Source organism: Paroedura picta, chromosome 6 (assembly GCF_049243985.1).
Source record: "Paroedura picta isolate Pp20150507F chromosome 6, Ppicta_v3.0, whole genome shotgun sequence".
Taxonomy (NCBI): domain Eukaryota; kingdom Metazoa; phylum Chordata; class Lepidosauria; order Squamata; family Gekkonidae; genus Paroedura; species Paroedura picta.
The window spans coordinates 4,504,432-4,522,644 of NC_135374.1; the positions used below are offsets into that span (position 1 = coordinate 4,504,432).

The 18,213-nt window shown below is 51.8% G+C and overlaps 1 protein-coding gene across 1 annotated transcript in view; it reads right to left on the reverse strand.

Annotated features, from left to right (window-relative positions):
• Window positions 1–16,887, reverse strand: part of MAP6 (microtubule associated protein 6) — a 32,452-nt gene extending 15,565 nt beyond the window's left edge. Inside the window, exon 1 of the mRNA XM_077341229.1 lies at window positions 15,400–16,887. Within this exon, the coding sequence (XP_077197344.1) occupies window positions 15,400–16,187 (788 nt within the window). The 5' untranslated portion in view covers window positions 16,188–16,887. The remainder of the gene's footprint in view (window positions 1–15,399) is intronic.
• Between the last annotated feature and the right edge of the window lie 1,326 nt (window positions 16,888–18,213).

An 18,213-nucleotide genomic window follows, 5' to 3' on the forward strand; every position in this document is an offset into this window, starting at 1 on the left:
GCCCCCGCAGGGCTCTTCGCTGTGCTGGTATGAATTTATTGGTTGTCCCGGGCCAATGGGTCGCTCGCCTGGCCTCGACCCAGGCCAGGGTTTTTTCGGTCCTGGTCCCAACCTGGTGGAAGGAGCTCCCAGAAGAGTTGAGGGCCCTGTCAGATTTATCAGCTTTCCTCAGGGCCTGCAAGATGGAGCTCTTCCGCCAGGCATGTGGTTGAGGGCAGGACGGGGTCTCGGTCTTTCCATCAGAGGATCCCCCAAATAGGTTAGATCTAGTTCCCCGCTCCCATTGGAAGAGAACCTGGCCCTCAGGCTGAATCGGGAGATAGGGGGTAGAATGTTTAAAATCGTCTAGGGTAGTCACTGGCAGTCTTCAAGCAAAGGTTGGATACACACTTTTCTTGGATGCTTTAGGATGCTTAGGGCTGATGCTGTGTAGAGCAGGGGATTGGACTAGGTGGCCTCTATGGCCCCTTCCAACTCTATGATTCTATGATTATGTGTGCCATGACCTCACTTCCAGAAAAAAAAATGGAACTGATATCATACCATTCTAGGAATAACCAAAAACTCCGTGGTGACACCACAGAGTTTCTCCTACTTCCTAGAACAACGTGGTGTCACTTCTGGGCATTCCATGGAAGTGATGTCACACCACAGGCTTAGGGCTGATCCTGCGTTGAGCAGGGGGTTGGACTAGATGGCCTGTATGGCCCCTTCCAACTCTAGGATTCTATGATTCTATGATTTTAGTTCAGCAGTGGAATAGGCTGCCTAAGGAGGTGGTGAGCTCCCCCTCACTGGCAGTCTTCAAGCAAAGGTTGGATACACACTTTTCTTGGATGCTTTAGGATGCTCTGGGCTGATCCTGCGTTGAGCAGGGGGTTGGGCTAGATGGCCTGTATGGCCCCTTCGAACTATGATTCTAGTTCAGCAGTGGAATAGGCTGCCTAAGGAGGTGGTGAGCTCCCCCTCACTGGCAGTCTTCAAGCAAAGGTTGGATACACACTTTTCTTGGATGCTTTAGGATGCTTAGGGCTGATCCTGCGTTGAGCAGGGGGTTGGACTAAATGGCCTCTATGGCCCCTTCCAACTCTATGATTCCAAGATTCTATGATTCTAGTGATCGCCATCCGCTTGGTATGTGATAAGGGCTCTTTTTATGGGGGTTTTATGCAATCATTTTATACTTGTAAAACCGCTGCGAGACCTTCCGAGCGCAGTGGTATAAAACAGAAAAATAAGTAAATAAATAAGCCATAGTTGGCATTGATAACTCCCAAGCATCAATGATCTCTGCCTTCAGATCTGGGAGCCAGCATCTTGCAGACGCTGGTCAAAACAACCCAGGCCTAGGCTCCCTTCTTTCCTGGATCCTGATCACATATGTGCGGTCTGTTGCTACTGTGGACACACAAGCCCCATGTCGGATCAAGCCGCATGCTCGACGCCTTGGCCATGCCCTCCGGTGGCTTAGCTCATTGTATCAAACCCGCTTTCTACCAACGGACGGTGATTCTACGAGAAAGAGCCACTGGAGCCAGTTCCCCACAGGCCCCCAGCCCCACAACACCTCCGGGGAGCCTCAAGGGGGTCTGCAAAAGAGGCTCCGTGGCAGATGGCTGCGTGCTAATTCAACGCCGTGGGGAAAGAGGGGGTGGGGGGCAGACTGAGAGCAGCTGCAGCCACGGAGGGTACTTGGAGGGCCACAGGTGCGATCTGTCCCGAGGCGTCATTAAGACTAAAAAAAACGAGACATCCGAGACGGCCTGTTGTGACGTGAAGCGATGCTTTTCACAAAGTGACTGTGGGTCTGTCCAGCAGGGCCCCTCCCTCCACGCTGAAAGGACTAAGCTGAGACGATCGTGCCTTGATCGCCTCGTGAGAAGATTGGCTGGAAACCAGCTACAGGCAGAGGGAAAATTGGAAGACCCAGGATGAGAGGGATCGATTTAACCAAGGAAGACACTGGTCGGGAGACCTGAGCCGGGCGTGTTACGAATAGGACACGTTGGAGGTAATTAATTCACAGAGCACTTCCGCACACCGAAAAAATAGCATTACACCGGTGAAATGGAGTAGCACTAAAATTTATCGCGCCTCCAGCCATTTCTCACCTTCTGGCTCCCTTGCTTTCGTCAGCTGCCTTCTCGCGCTCCTTACGTTCCCCGTGCCTGCTTGAAATGGCAGAAGAGAGCAACACACGTTACACGTGACTCTCTTCCGCCTGTCAATCAAGCCAGGCAGCCAATCCCGTTTCGTAATGTTTTATAATGCCACCCTTTATGGAATCGCGAGTCTGGAATCTATAAATAGCTAATCTCGTTCCTGATATTGGGGGGGGGGGACTTTTGATAGGCACTGTTTTTGTGACAACTTTGGGGGGAAATTCTTTTTGGCTTTGCCTGCATGATTGAACCCCTACTCATTGCTCCAGGCAGTTTGTTATAAAAAAAAATGTTCCCAGGAGAAGAGAGAGGGAGGCAGGTGTGAGGATGGATTATTGGAGGCAGAGATAGCGCTTCTTTAAATTCACAGGGTTTTTCCTGGCATTCGGCAACTGGATTCTCTGAAAAAGTGAACTGAGCTTTTTCATAAAGGTAGCGGTATAGCGGTATAGCTCCTGACCTGGATGGGTCCAAGCTTGTCACAGCTCAGGTATTTCGGGGGGGGGGGGAGAGAGAAGGGATGGCAGATTCCAGGCTTCATCCATAGACGGCCAAGAAATAAAAAATTGCTGTACTTTTATTTCCCAACATGTTGATTCCTCTATGGTCCAAATTATATGAAGAAAGGGGGAAAAAAACCAAAACAGCCCAAAGTCCATAGTCCTTTGGTTATTTATATATGCTGCAAAGGATCAAGGATAATACTCTGGTAAATCATATTAACCGTCTATTTGTCAAAACTGCCAAGCTGCTCTTTTCTTGCTGCGTCACACCAGAGCCAGAGCTCCAGTCCCTTCAAGCTAACACACCTCACTGGCAAAAGCCAGGGGTGTGGGGTGGGAATGTGTAACCAGCCACCAGTTCACAGAAAAAACAATCCACGGAGAAGACAAAAATATGTACAGGGAGAGAAATTTTATCTGAAAAGTAAGAATACAGATTATTTTGTCTGCTTCAAATATTTCCACTCTCCTTTAAATTGAAGATTTTCTTGAAAGAAATAGCTGAATTAGGCACAGTTCATAAATTTATCGCTGCACTGCCATAAATCGCCTCTCAGTTCCCTGAACTTTGCCGTTTGCAGTCCATACATTTTCAGAGATTCTTTTACTGTTGATGTCAAGACACTGAGAATCTGAGAGTATTCCAAGATACATTATAATTCCAAAACGAATCTTTAAAACTGAACCAAAAGATTTTACAAATGGATGAAAAAGAGATAAAAAAGAAAATATAAATAGAGCGGCTGGGTCAGCCTTGAGAGCCAGCTTGGTGTAATGGTTAGGAGTAGCAGCCTCTAATCTAGAAAGCTGGGTTTGATTCCCCATTCCTCCACATGCAGCCAGCCGGGTGACTTTGGGCTAGTCACAGTTCTGCTAGAGCTGTTCTCACAGAGCAGTTCTGTCAGAACTCTCTCAACCTCACCTACCTCACAGGGTGTTTGTTGTGAGGAAAGAAAGGGAAGGTGGATGTAAGCTGCTTCATAACTCCTACGAGAAGTCAAAGGTGGTCTATAAATGCCAACTCTTCTTGTTGGCAAAAGCTTCTTTATTCCATGCTGACTTTGGGGTTATCAGAAGCCAAGTGAATAAATCAGCCCCCGCCCCTTGTGGATTCATCGATCAGTTGGATCTCCCTCACAGGGGAAGAGTGAGTAGATGTCTGGCACTTTTACAAATACTCTTTTTCAGGTCGCCATTTCCCCGGAAGTCTCAGTGTCCACAGCTGTCGACGGAAGGCAGGAGGAGCGTGGAAAGTGAGAGCAAAATGAAAGCTGCAATAATTACGGATCAAGAAAAGCCATCAGGATCATTTTACTCACGACAGGAATTGTCGGTATCTATCACTAGGCACTTTCAATTAAAATCCCAATTGCTTGATGCTCCCCTCTGCCCCGGAGGAGTGGGGAAAGGAACCGGGAAGCTCAAGGTCACTGCTGATGAAAGAAATCGATACAGGAGCGTTGTTCAAAGATGGGCTCACGAGATGGATGGCCCAGGAGGGGGAGGAGGACTCTGGGAACGATCTGCAGAGCGTGAGCTTCCGCCAAGCCAATCTTTACGAAATTTAATGGATCGCTCAGCTCTTTGGTGTTGGCAGAGATAAGGAGATGCAAGAAGGGCTGAAATCAGCAGGATTCCTGGCTTGCTAATCGTTAAGAGGCCGAAGGGCAAGAATGTCTGTTTTAAGCACCAGGTTCCACTCATAAATCGCGGGTCCCCAGATCTCCCACCATGGCCTGCCACTGTTCAGAGCAAGAATTTATTTTTTTCAAGCCGACAATGCCTGTGGTGTGACATCACTTCCATGGAATGCCCAGAAGTGACACCACATTGTTCTAAGAAGTAGGAGAAACTCTATGGTGTCACCACGGAGTTTTTGGTTATTCCTAGAATGGTATGATATCAGTTCCATTTTTTTTTTCTGGAAGTGAGGTCATGGCACACATGATCATAGAATCATAGAATCCTAGAGTTGGAAGGGCCCATAGAGGCCATCTAGTCCAACCCCCTGCTCAACGCAGGATCAGCCCAGAGCATCCTAAAGCATCCAAGAAAAGTGTGTATCCAACCTTTGCTTGAAGACTGCCAGTGATGCCCCCCAATGTTTCCAGCCCCCAAACAACCAGCAACTGCCTCACAATCTTATGCAAATCCGGATAAGAACTGTGAACAAACTCGCCCTCCCCATGGGAGTTTTGCATTCAGTATGAGGCTATCAAACAAACAAGTATATTAATTAGCCTGTTCCAGTTTTTCATTGAGGCCTGGTTTGTAGGGTTGGAGCTGACTGGGCCAAAAAACCAGCCCAGGGGCAAGTTGAGGGATGGGCCTCTCAGTTTGGATCCAAATAGTACACTGGGCCCCTTAAACTCCACTTTCCTCAGGCACCCTCCTCCCCACACTATCGGTGGCAACTATTCCCCAGCCCCATAAGAACACAAGAGAAGCCATATTGGAGCAGGCCAGTGGCCCATCCAGTCCAATACTTTGTGTCACACAGGGGCCCAATCCCCCTGTGTCATCAGGAGGTCCATCAAAAGGGCCAGAACTTTAGAAGCCCCCCACTGTGGCCCCCCAAGCACCAAGGAGACAGAGCAACACTGCCCCAGATATAAGAACATAAGAGAAGCCATGTTGGATCAGGCCAGTGGCCCATCCAGTCCAACACTCTGTGTCACACAGTGGCCAAAACCCAGGGGCCATCAGGAGGTCCACCAGCAAAGCCAGAACTCCAGAAACCCTCCCACTCTTGACCCCCCAAACACCAGGAATAGAGACCATCAGTGCCCCAGAGATGCCATGTTGGATGAGGCCCAGGGCCCATCCAGTCCAAAGTTCGGTATCACCTAGTAGCCAAAACCAAGGGGCCACCAGAAGGTCCACCAGCAGGGCCAGAACTTAAGAAGCCCTCCCATTCTTGCCTCCCAAATACCAAGAATAGAGACCATCAGTGCCCCAGAGATAAGGACACAAGAGAAGCCCTGTTGGATCAGGCCCAGGGCCCATCCGATCCAATGCTCAGTATCACAGTGGCCAAAACCAAGGTGCCCTCAAGAGGTCCACTAGCAGGGCAAGAACTCCCTTCATCCCCCCCCCCCACACACACACCACCACCACATTCTTGTGGCTAAGGCATTCTGACGCAACTGTGCTCCATATATTTAGAAGCAGCCTGTGCTTGTAGCCGTCACCCCTTCCTGCGGCAGGGAATTCCACCTGTCCATGATTATTTGGGCAAAGAAGGTCCCCATTCACAAGAATGCATGCTGGGAGATTTGTGCACATTTGTGAGGCCTCCTTGAGCTGCAAAGATTTGGCTTCAGACATCCGCAGACGCTTCCTCATTCCACCCACTCTTTGGACCATGCACTGATTTGTTTTTGTGTGTCTCCCAGCCGCTGGGAAAGAATCTGCACGCCCCTTTGCCCACAAACACACACCAAAACCGTTATTATCCCTTCCTCCTTTGCCTGTGGGATTGTCAGGCAGTGTGAGGAAAGCTAACAACCACCACAACAACAACAACAAAAAGAAGCCAAAAGAAAAGCTGGTGAGGAAACGGATCGGCTGGAGGATGAGCGATGAGAAGAAGAGTTGGGTTTTATATACCACTTTTCACTGCCCAAAGGAGTCTCCAAGCGGCTTCCAATTGCCTTCCCTTCCTCTTCCCAAAACAGACACCCTGTGAGTCAGGTGGGGCTGAGAGAGCTCTGAGGGAACTGTGACTGGTCCGAGGTCACCCAGCAGGCCACGTGGATCCCAAAGAGGCTTCCAATCGCCTTCCCTTCCTCTCCCTACAACAAACACCCTGTGAGGTAGGCAGGCTGGCTAAGAGAGCTCTGAGAAAACCATGACTGGCCTGATGTCACCCAGCAGGCCTCATGGATCCCAAAGCGGCTTCCAATCCCCTTCCCTTTCTTCTCCTCACAACAGGCACCCTTTGAGGAGAGGTGGAGCTGAGAGAGCTCAGACAGAACTGCTCTGTGGGAACAGTTCTAACAGCACTGTGACTAGCCACCTGGCTGGTTGCATGTGGAGGAGTGAGGGATCAAACCTGGCTTGCCTAAGATTAGAAGCCGCTGCTCTTAACCATTCGCCCAGGCAGCCATGAGCCCGTGTTTGCTGGGCGTAGTAAAGGTGATTCGGATGGCGTAGACAGGTTCACAGCTTCACAACATTCTGAGACAAGCAATGTGGGCATCTTCATGGGGTCACAGGGCCCTGCCCAGCTTGGTGAATTACCCTTTTCTACACATCTCTTAATGCTGTGAGAGCTGAGGTTGCCACCTCTGGGGTGGGGTATTTCTGGGGACTGGAGAGGGGAGTCTGCCAATGTGGATGCCTTCTAGCTTTATGGTTCTACTAGGGGCCAAACCTGTTGCATTCAGGAATACAAGGGGCGCTAGATGGCGGCGGCGGGGGGGGGGAACTCTGTGGACGCCCCCCCCCCAGGACCTGGAAAGGCTGTAGGTCACTGTTAGGGAATGCACAGGCAGAGATCTGCAGCCTCCGAGCCTCGGAGGAAACTGGAAGGAGGAGGGGGTGGTCAGGGGTGGGTGATGGAAGGCGATTGGCTGGCTGGCTGCTGGACAGACAGGCAAGCCAGTTGGAGGAGGAGGCACTTGGGGGCGGGACAGCGACCCTGAGTGGGTGTTAAGCGCTGAGTGGCACTTAAGCCATCAGACCGGCTCCTCCTCCAAGGCCTTTCCAGAAATATTAAGTGGAACAGATGTTCCCCACTGATTGTATTCAGTGATAATGCTAACAATTTCAGGATACACTTAAAAATTGCTTAGCTCTCTGCCTAAAGGGAACAAAAGCGAACATGAATCAGTCAATCCTTCAACCATATCCCTTTTCTACCTTTAAAATATAGCCAAAGGGAGTGGGAAGGACCACCATATCCGCGTGACATCAGCAACACGGCAGCCAATCAGGTGCTCACAGAGAGCTCATTTGCATAACTTGATTCTCCCTGGAGGGTTTTAACTAGTACACCAATTCTGAATTAGGAAATGGCTGCCTCTTTGGGGGTGGATCCTGAGGGGGAGGGGCTTAGAGGGGGGAGGAGCCTCAGACGGTTACCATAGACTCCGCCCTCTGGAGCAGCCATTTTCCTCAGAGGAAACGACCTCTCTACTCATTTGCGGTGCCCAACTGATCTTTCCGTTCCTGGTCAAAAGGCCTGGGATTCATGAAACAGAGAATTAAGAAATAACAATGCTCTAAAATTAGGGGAGGGATGCCAGCCTCCAGGTGGGGCCTGGGGATCCCCTGGAATTATAGCTTTTCTCCAGGTGACAGAGATCAGTTCCCCTGGAGATAATGGCCACTTTGGAGGGTGAACTCTATAATATTTTTTCTCCCTGTCCGAAATCCTGCCCACTCCTGGCTCCAGCCCCCAAAAGTCTCCAGGTATTTTCCACCCCAGAGTTGGCAACCTGTCACCTGAGGAAATTATTCATTGGGACCCTTTCTACCAGGCACTGAAATACAGCAGAAATGCAAGTCCCTTGTCACGTACAGACAACCCACGGAATCATCCTGCAAGACACGAGATTCCGATCTTGAAGCAGAGAGACATCGGCCAGAGAGCTGCAAACGGCCAAGAGGAAGAGGCAAGAGAGAGGCCGGAAAATCAGGAACAGCGGAGTGTATTTCCGCCCTGCAGGAGCTAGCATCAAAAAAACGGGAGAAGCAGCAATCTAGGAAAGAGGAGGATAAAAATGGAGCTTCCCCCCCAAGGACCACGTAGCGAACAAAGAGAACAAAACAAAACGCCGTTCGTTCTCCGGTTCTTTATTTAGCTGCCTCGCCTTTCTCCGTCTGCCGGGGGCCTTTGTCCTCTTCCTTCATCCCAACAAGCACCCGTTCGGAGGAGGTAAAGGTCACAGACCGTGCTCTCCCTGCAACAGGCAAGCAGCAGCCCAGGCCGGCGGTTCTAGGCCAGCCACCGACTTGCCCTGCGTAAAACCATGTGCCAAGTTTCTCGGCTGAATTATCTGTATCTTTTTCCTGTAAACCGCCCTGAGCCTTCGGGGAGGGTGGTATATAAATATAATAAACAAACAAATAAATTTGGGGCTGCGTTTATTCTGCCGAAATGGGGATCCTGCTGTGGAACTTTTGCATCCTTTCATGGGTTACGGCTGATGCTTGGCGTCTGCCCTGTTTTTAGATTTCTGGCTTGGCTCTACCTTCCTAATCCTATAGCCTGGCTCAGTGAACGGCCCACCGGCGGATTGTGTTCATCCTCTCTCTACACTCCCTCTGTTGTCCCGACAAGAAAGGCAGATGTCAAATAATTTAAGTAAATGAATGAACCAACAAATATATAACTTTTCGCTTCCAAGCCTGCCCCCTCACCCTTTCCCTGGTCCTGACGTAAAAGCTTTGACTGTCCGTAAGGTTGAGCCAGGGCCCCTCCATGGTTTCCTTCCCCATCCCCTCCTGCCTGGTCCTTTCAACTGGAGATGCCAAGGATTGAACCTGGGACCTTCTGCATGCCAAGCAGAGGCTCTGCCCCTGAGCCACGGTCTCAGGCCAAGGTCTTTCCCATCCCCTCCTGCCTGGTCCTTTCAACGGGAGATGCTGGGGATTGAACCTGGGACCTTCTGCATGCCAAGCAGAAGCTCTGCTACTGAGCCAAGGCCCTCCCCATGTTTTTCCTTCAAGCATGTTTCCAGAGATCACTGTAGGATCAGCCCCAAGCATCCATGAAATTTTGGGTGGTGGTCTGCCTTTAGTTTTGATACTTGTTTTTGAGTGTGACTATTAATAGGAGTACAATAAAAATGGACTCCAGTAGCACCTTTAAGACCAACAAAGATTTATTCAAGGTGTGAGCTTTCAAGTGCAGCAAATTAAGGTAAATTTAAGGTAAGGCAAATTAAGGTAAGGCAAAAGCAAATGATGGTAAATTAGTAAACTGTGTCATAATATCCAAATTAAGCCACTCTTTTAGCAAAGAATTATCATATGGCAACATATGGCTTAATTTGGATATTGTGACACAGTTTACTAATTTACCATCATTTGCTTGTACCTTCTATCTCCACAGTTATGATGGTTGTTCATTTAGCCTGAGGAAGAGTGCTTGCACTCAAAACCTCACGCCTTGTATCAATCTTGGTTGGTCTTAAAGGTGCCATTGGAATCTCGTTTTGTCATACGATTTGGGAGTAAAATGAAATAATCAAAAGGCACCTCCTAAAAACCACTGCAGAGAGGGGGTCAGTTTAATGGGTGGAACAACATTTCATGAGTGGACTTCCCGGGCAGCTCTTGGGCAGTTTCTTCAGGGGGAATCGGCCACTGGAATCCAGCCCCCGGCTTCTGCGAACGACATCCCAGGGCCCTCAGAGCAGCCGCAAACAGCAAGGATGGAGGGGGACTCCGCAGAATTCTGCTCCACTGACGTATCTTCCTGCCCCAAATCCCGCACACTCCAAGCTCCGCCCCCAAGTCTCCAGGTATTTCAGAAGCCAGAGCTGGCAACCCTTGGGCCGGTCTTCCCTGCAACAAGCGGAGTTCAGCTCCGAAACAAAGCAATGCAGACAGGGCTGGCCCCACGCCTTGCAATGAGAATGACAGCAAAATCGAATTCAGCTTTGAATGTGGACCATGATTCTTGCCAATAGTGGGAGAAAGGCCACACGACAGCCGCACCCAGATGACACGACAAGCAGTGAGCAAGCTCCTCTTTGGGGTAGGCTTGCCAACTCTGGGTTGGGAGACTCCTGGAGATTTGGGGCGGGGGAGCCCGGGGGAGGGGGGGGCTTCCTCATCAGGTGGACTGCTGCCACCCAGGTAGCAAGAACAAAAGAGGTTGAGGGACACCAAAGTATAAAGAAATATATTAAATGGACAAATTATTCAACGGAGCTCACGGTAATTTTAAAAAATACTTCTTCTCCCTGCAGACGACAGACACATCAGTCTAAACTGGTGCAGAAAACTTGGACCTAATGCGTTTCGATCTATAACAGTGGTTCTCACCCTTCCTAATGCCGTGACCCTTTAATCCAGTTCCTCCTGTTGTGGGGACCCCCAACCATAAAACGATGCAAGGGTTCTTTCACAGAAATTAAGCCAAAATTGACCAATGGCGTGAAGATCCATTGTTCAGGATTGTATATAAATTGGTTTTTTTCTGGGGTTTCTCAGTTCAGTTCTGCCTCCCACCATGCCGATCTCGCTCTTTTCCGCTGCTCCAGACAGACGGACACTCTATCTTGATCTACCCCGCAAGGCTGTTGTGTGGTGGCTACAAGAGGTGCAGCAATAGTGGCGGCACCCCCCCCCCCAGCCAAGCTGTTTGCCCTGCCGCAACCCCTGTGAAAGGGTCGTCCCTACCCCAAGTTGAGAACCGTTCATCTATAAGATCTTCACCTTAGACCTGGTGTTTTCAACCAGGGTTTCACAAAGCCCTGGGATCTCTTGACGGCCCTGGAAGGATTTCCTGATTGGTTGGGAGTTGTGGTCATGTCGACTGCCCACCCCCTCCCAAAATGGCCAATGATGGGCCGGGAGGGGGTGGGAAGGGGAGGGGCTCTGGTTGGGCATGCACACAGCTTATGCCACTTCTGGGGCTTCTTGAACCCTGAAGAATGTTTCGGAGGTTTCTCAAGGGTGAGCCTTGCTTAGTATTTGGATGGGAGACCACGCAGGACGTCCTGGGTTGCTACGCAGAGGCAGGCAATGGCAAACAACTGTGGTCTGTTGACAGAAGCAGTGGGAACTTCACAAAACTTGTAGATCAGGGGTAGTCAAACTGCGGCCCTCCAGATGTCCATGGACCACAATTCCCAGAAGCCCCAGGGGCTTCTGGGAATTGTGGTCCATGGACATCTGGAGGGCCGCAGTTTGACTACCCCTGATCTAGATGTTGCCAGAGGCTACTAATCCTTGGGCTGCCCTGCAACTTGGTTAACTATTCCCAAGTTGTGTTGCCGTCTCTGGTTGCACACCTTCATTGCCCACCTCTTGTGGCCCCCTACTTCTCTCATGTCCTCACCTAGGGGTAGCAGCGCTCCTTCTCTTATTTCCTGGCTTCAGAGGCTAACTGCACATGCTCAATAAGGCTTCCTGAACCCTCCCAAAACCCTCCCTGCAGGAGCTTCCAGCATTCCGTAGGGCCTGCAAAACGGAGCTCTTCCGCCAGGTTTATGGTTGAGGCCGGTTTGGCTAGGAAGATCTGTATGCCCCTCCCCCTTCCAGGATAGAGCAATGTGATTGGCGGCTGCGGGTTCCCTCTGCCCCCCTCCTCCCTCCTCCCTCTATGTCTATGAGATTTCTAGCGGGGGGAATGGATGGTGTTTCAAATAGTTTTTTTCTGCCGTATATCTCTTTTGGTTTGTGATTATGGATCTATGTGCTTTTATGTCTGGGGTTTTAATGGAAGTTTTATTGGGGATTTTATTCATACTATTTTAACCCGCACGAGCCACTTGGGAATGGCAGGTAATAAATTGAAATAATACTAATAATAACAAATGCTTCCTGAACTTTCACAAAATGCTTCCTGAACTTTCACAAAATGCTTCCTGAACTTTCACAACACGCTTCCTGAACTATTGCCAAATGCTTCCTGAACCCCACGCAAAACGCTTCCTGAATTTTCACAAAAGGCTTCCTGTATCCTCAAAAAATTGCTTCCTGAACCATTACAAAATGTGAGGGTTCAGGAAGCCCTTTTGGGCATGTATGACTTGTCGCATCGGTTAAGACACTCAGGCAGCAGGAGAAACAATCTTTGCTTTTTTTGGGGGGGGGGTAGGGAGAAAAGAAGCCATGGGAGATCAGAGAAAGGCATGATCGGGTGAGTGAATGAGAAGGGGGGGGGAGTGGAACAGCGTTGTCCAGGAGAATGTTCCAAAGTTTCTGTCGCTGTGCTGCTTGACAAATGCTAGGCAAGAGGAAAAAGGATCTGAAGTAAGGTAAGCATGCAGAACAGCAGGAGCGCAATGGGAATGCCAGGTCAGGTTTCAGAAGAGTCCACAAGGATAATGTAAAGAAATGTACAGTCTGTATGCGTTTTTTCTGTACACTGCTCTACGCAGGCCTGCCCTTAGCCTTGATCCGGAAACTACAGCTGGTCCAAAACGCAGCGGCCAGAGTCCTCACAACAACACCACGGAGGACCCACATCCGGCCCATTCTCCACCAACTGCAGTGGTTGCCAGTTGAATTCCGGATCAGGCTAAAGGTTCTGGTAATTACCTTCAAGGCCATACGCGGTCAGGGCCCAGTGTACCTAAGGGACCACCTCCTTGCCTATGCCCCCAAAAGAGCTCTACGCTCTACTACCTCCAATCAGCTAAGGATCCCTGGCCCTAAAGAAGTCCGTCTGGTCTCGACCAGGGCCAGAGCATTCTCTGTCCTGGTCCCCGCCTGGTGGAACGAGCTCCCAGAGGAGATCAGGGCCCTGGCGGAGCTTAAACAGTTCCGCAGGGCCTGCAAAAGGGAGCTCTTCCGCCAGGCTGGGTTGAGACCAGGTTGAGACCAGGCATAAACAGCAACATCTATGGGGCCCCTGCTCCCTCCCACCCAGGAACCCACCCATGCATTCTGCTCTGGACCCGTTAGCATTGTTATAGTCCGTTACCCCTCTTATAGTTTTAATGTTAATATTACTATTCTTGTTATGACAAACTAAGTTCTTTGTATTGTTTTCTACGTTTTATGCAAACCGCCCTGAGCCTCAGGGGAGGGCGGTATATAAATACAAAAATAAATAAATACATTAAACGGAGAGCTCAATACTCCTTGTTGCAACAAAGGAAATTAAAACCGCCCTCCTGGCCCAGCTGAAGGCTGATCTATCCACACCGGTTGGCCTGGCCCCTTCTCCAAGGAGCTTAGAGCCCCCAGGTCCACTCCCCCAACCTCTCAGTTCTCCTAGCAACCCTTTGGGAGTAGGCTAGGAGGCGGGACAGTCAGGTATTTCATATGGAGGATGGAGCAGAATTGTTCTCTCTTGCCCCAGAGGGACAGACCAGAACCAATGGGATGAAATTAATTCAAAAGAAATTCCATCTCAACACCCGGAAGAAGTTCCTGACAGTCAGAGCAGTTCCTCAGTGGAACAGGCTTCCTCGGGAGGTGGTGACTTCCTCCATCTTTGGAAATTTTTAAACAGAGGCTGGAGAGCCATCTGACGGAGAGGCTAATTCTGTGAAGGCTCAAGGGGGTGGCAGGTTATGAGTGATTGGGATGTGAGTGGGGGTTGGACTAGATGACCCATGAGGTCCCTTCCAACTCTATGATTCTATGACTGACCAACCTCCAGGTGGAGCCTAGAACTGCAACTCATCTCCAGACGACAGAAGCCACGGCTGTTTCGGAGGGAGGGGCTCTATGGCTTTATGACCCACCAAAGTCCCTCCCGACCCCCCCCCCCCCCTCTCCAAGCTCCACCTCCCAATAGCCTAGGAGGCAGCAACGGCTCCATGGTTGTTTACTGAGCATTATGGTTGGAGGAGGATTCGAACCCAAGTCTCCCAGCCCTCCTCTCACCACTACTGGGGATTGAGAGGAGGACAGTCAGCTGTGACCGGCAGGACGTCTTCTTCGGAAGCAACAGGAGAACTCTTAAATGAAAAGCTTCCTATTTGCCCATCATCCCGTTAAAGGAATCCGGAGACCAAACGGTACGATTTCGGCCTCTGTTTAAATCTGCTGATTCTCTCTACGTGTATTTTGCTCATGATGGGAATTATAGTTATAAAGAAAGGGAGAAAACATACCCTGCTGGATCAGATCAACTATTTGGCTTCAGGAACATGAATACACAGGAAGCTGCTTTAAACAGAAGATCAATATTGCTTACTCAGACTGGCAGCAGCTGAACAGGGTCTCAGGCTACGGTCTTCCCCATCCCCTCCTGCCTGGTCCTTTCAACTGAAGATGCCAGGACTTGAACCTGGGACCTTCTGCATGCCAAGCAGGGGCTCTCCCACTGAGCCAAGGGACCTCCCCTTGGCTCTCCAGAGTCTCAAGTAGAGGTATTCCTATTACCTCAAGTAGAGGTATTCCTATTCCTATTACCTGCTTGGACCTTTCACCTGGAGATGCCAGGGCTTGAACCTGGGACCTTCTGCATGCCAAGCAGATGTCCCACCACTCAGCCACAGCCCCTCCCCACTGCCAATTCTCCTCCGCCATTGTGGTAGTTGGATGTATGCTCCATGGCGCTTCCATTTAGACCAGGGGTAGTCAAACTGCGGCCCTCCAGATGTCCATGGACTACAATTCCCAGGAGCCCCCTGCCAGCGAATGCTGGCAGGGGCTCCTGGGAATTGTAGTCCATGGACATCTGGAGGGCCGCAGTTTGACTACCCCTGATTTAGACCTTGTGGTTCACAGCCCTGAATTGATCTATCCTACCTGAATGCAATCTTGCTCCCCTTTTAAAGCCATCTAATCTATTGGGTTTCCCTGCATCCTGGGGCAGGCAGTTCCGCAGGTTAATGACACGTCACACAAAGCCCCCTTAGACCCAGTAAGATCATTGGCCCAGCAGGTCCAGATATCCTTTCTGACGTGCAGTGGCTCTCCCCTAGTCACTGCTGAGGACCAAACATGTGGGGATGCCACGTCAAACACCACTGAGCATAGCCCATTGGTCAAAGGTTGGCCAAGAGAGCCCTTGAGGGGCCCTCACATTTATCGGTCCCCCAAATGAGGTGGTGGCCCTCCCCCTCTGACTAGGGAAACCGGTTTGGCCTTCTCACCTGTAGGACGAGGTGCTCACCCGCGCCGTCACTTCCTCCTTGATCTGCCGGTTGAGCGCGTCGACCGCGGCCCGTCCTTTGCTGCCCTCCGCCGGCAGCTGCTGCGGCTGAGCCCCGTCTTCCGCCAGGTGGACCCGCTTTTTGGTCTTCTTGGCTTGGCCCCCGTCGGGCTTGGTGGCCTTGGCGGCCGCCTCTTCGGCCGTCCCTCCCGCCGGCTCTTTCTCCTGGCCGGCCTGGGCCTTCCTCCTCCTCTCCTGGCTGCCGGACCGTTCCTTGGCTCCCTTGTCGAGGTCCACGGGCGGGATGGGCAGGGGTTTAGGGATCCACGGGTGGTCCCCCCGCTTGGGGATGGGCCAGGCCCGGAAATCTTTCTGGTACTGGGTCTCCTTCTCGAAGGGCGTGTCGGAGGGCTGGTACTCGCAGCGGGGCTTGCAGCTGGCCTCGGGCCTCTGGACCTTCCAGGCTTTATAGTCCTGGCGCATGACCGAATCGACCGAGGCCTGGTCTTTGGGCCCCGGCTTGTGTGGCCCCAGGGCCTGGTCCCCGGCCAGGGAGGTCGCCCTGGCAACCGCATCCGGGTCCCCGCCCAGGGCCGACGACGGCTGGGTCTCGATGGCCGTGGAGAGGCGGGCCGGCTGCTGCTGCTGCAGGACCACCGGCGGGGGCCCCGGGAAATCGGTGGCCTCCGAGTACTTGGTGAAGACCAGCGGCACGGCGATGTCCGCCTTGTCCAGTTGGTTCCAGAAGCGGGCGATGCAGCACGCCCGGCTGATGCAGGGCCAGGCCATCTCGGCCGCCGGGCCCCCGCCCTCCAACGCCGCCGCCACTCCCGAGCCGCCCCTCCCCCCGCCCAGACCACGGATCGGACCCCCGGACGCCGCCCAAGCCCCCAGGGGGCAACTTTACATCACGGGGGGGGGGCTGTGGAAAAGACAAAAACCTCCTCTCCTCAATCCGGTCCCCGGAAGGCAAGACCGCTCGGGGCCTCCCCCCGAAATCGATCAATTGCAAAACGATGATGATCAATCAAGCCAGTCCTTGCGCAAGAGGCGAGAATCCCAGGCGGCTTAAGGAGTTCGGGGATGCCCGGAGGGCCTTTGGCGAGGATCTAAGATGCAACAACAGTTCACGAGCGTTCCCCGGGAAGGCAAGAGGGGGGCAAACACACACGAACCTCAGCTGCAATGAGAGGGGTGGGGTGGGGTGGGGTGGGGTGGGGGCTTCCCACGACCCTCGCCCGGCAGCCTCCTGGGAGCGGAGAGGAGTCACACCTTTCTGGATCGCGGGCTGCGGAGCAGGAGGAGCCGGGAGAGCCCACGACGGCCTGCATCAGCCAGCCATCCGGCAGGGGAAGCGGCGGCAGCAGCCGGGAGGCCAGGCGAGCATCGCTGGTGCGGCAGCCGCTGCGGAGAAAACAGGACCCCACCCAGGCGGGCCGCCCAGCGAAGGATGCGCGATGCGGTCGGATCACCTGCCCGCGCCAGTACGCAGGCGCAAGGGGGAGGAGGAGGAGGAGGAGGAGGAGGAGGGGATTAACCCTTTGCAGCCTGGAGGGGAGCTCGCCTCCTTCCTTTCCTCGCTTGGCACAGACGAATGCGGAATCCGGAGCCGAGGAGGGGCGCCGCTCGAAGTTTCCCGTCCGCGGAACCCCGCAGCGGGGGGGGGGGGGGGAAGGGCGCGGAGAGCTCCGTCACATCTCTCTGGGAAGCACGACGCTCACGTTTCACTTTGAACGCCGTTATCGACTGGGTTGCGTTGGATTCTCGCCTCCTTTCGTTTCGATTCCGTTCCTAATATGAGTGAAACGACCCGGCAGCGCGTTTGCGGCTGCTGTCGCCCGCCCTGAGGCCGCTGGGGAACGGCGGGGGATAAAAATCTAGAAATTAAAAAAAAAAATACAAATGATAACGGGATGGATTTGAATGTTTTCGTCCTTGACCAAGCCGACTGGAAGCTCAAAAGTTCATCAGGACGACTTCATCCTGTCTATTCCTCATCTTTCCTCCGAAGAGACCTCTAGAGCAGGGGTAGTCAATCTGTGATCCTCCAGATGTCCATGGACTACAATTCCCATGAGCCCCTGCCAGCAAACGCCCAGGTGATCCTCCTCCACTTTGTCCTCACAACAACCCTGTGAGGTAGGTTAGGCAAAGAGTGCGTCACTGGCCAAAATCACCCAGTCAACTGCCATTGCAAGAGGGAGAATCTGAACCTGGATCTCCCAGACCCTAATTCAACATTTTTAAGGGCCAGACCAGAGGGTCAGACCAGAACCAAGGGGTTAAAATTAATTTAAAAGAATTTTTGGATAAACATCCGGAAGAAGTTCCTGACAGTGAGAGCGGTTTCTCAGTGGAACAGGCTTCCTTGGGAGGTGGTGGGTTCTCCACCTTTGCAAGTTTTTAAGAGGAGGCTGGAGAGCCATCTGACAGAAATGCTGATTTTATGAATTTAGGCAGATGGGGAGTGGGAGGGCAGGAAGGGATGTGCCAGTGTTTCTCTCTTTTTTAAATATTTGAATTTATATACCGCCGTTCCCAAAAGGGCTCATGGCGATTTACAGTAATAAAAGATAAATACATTCAAACCCCATAAAAATTTCCCTTAATAGTACTATTACTATAACAACTAAGAAGACCCAGGGAATTGCTGATTGCCACTGTGGGATGGTGGGTGGACTTCCTCCAGGCCAGGCTGGATTCTGGAGATTTTTAGTGGAGAGGGATCATTTGGGCATGAAATTGGGGTCACTGTGGAGGAGGGGGGCAGGTAGTTGTGACTGTCCTGCATTGTGCACAGGGTTGGACTAGATGA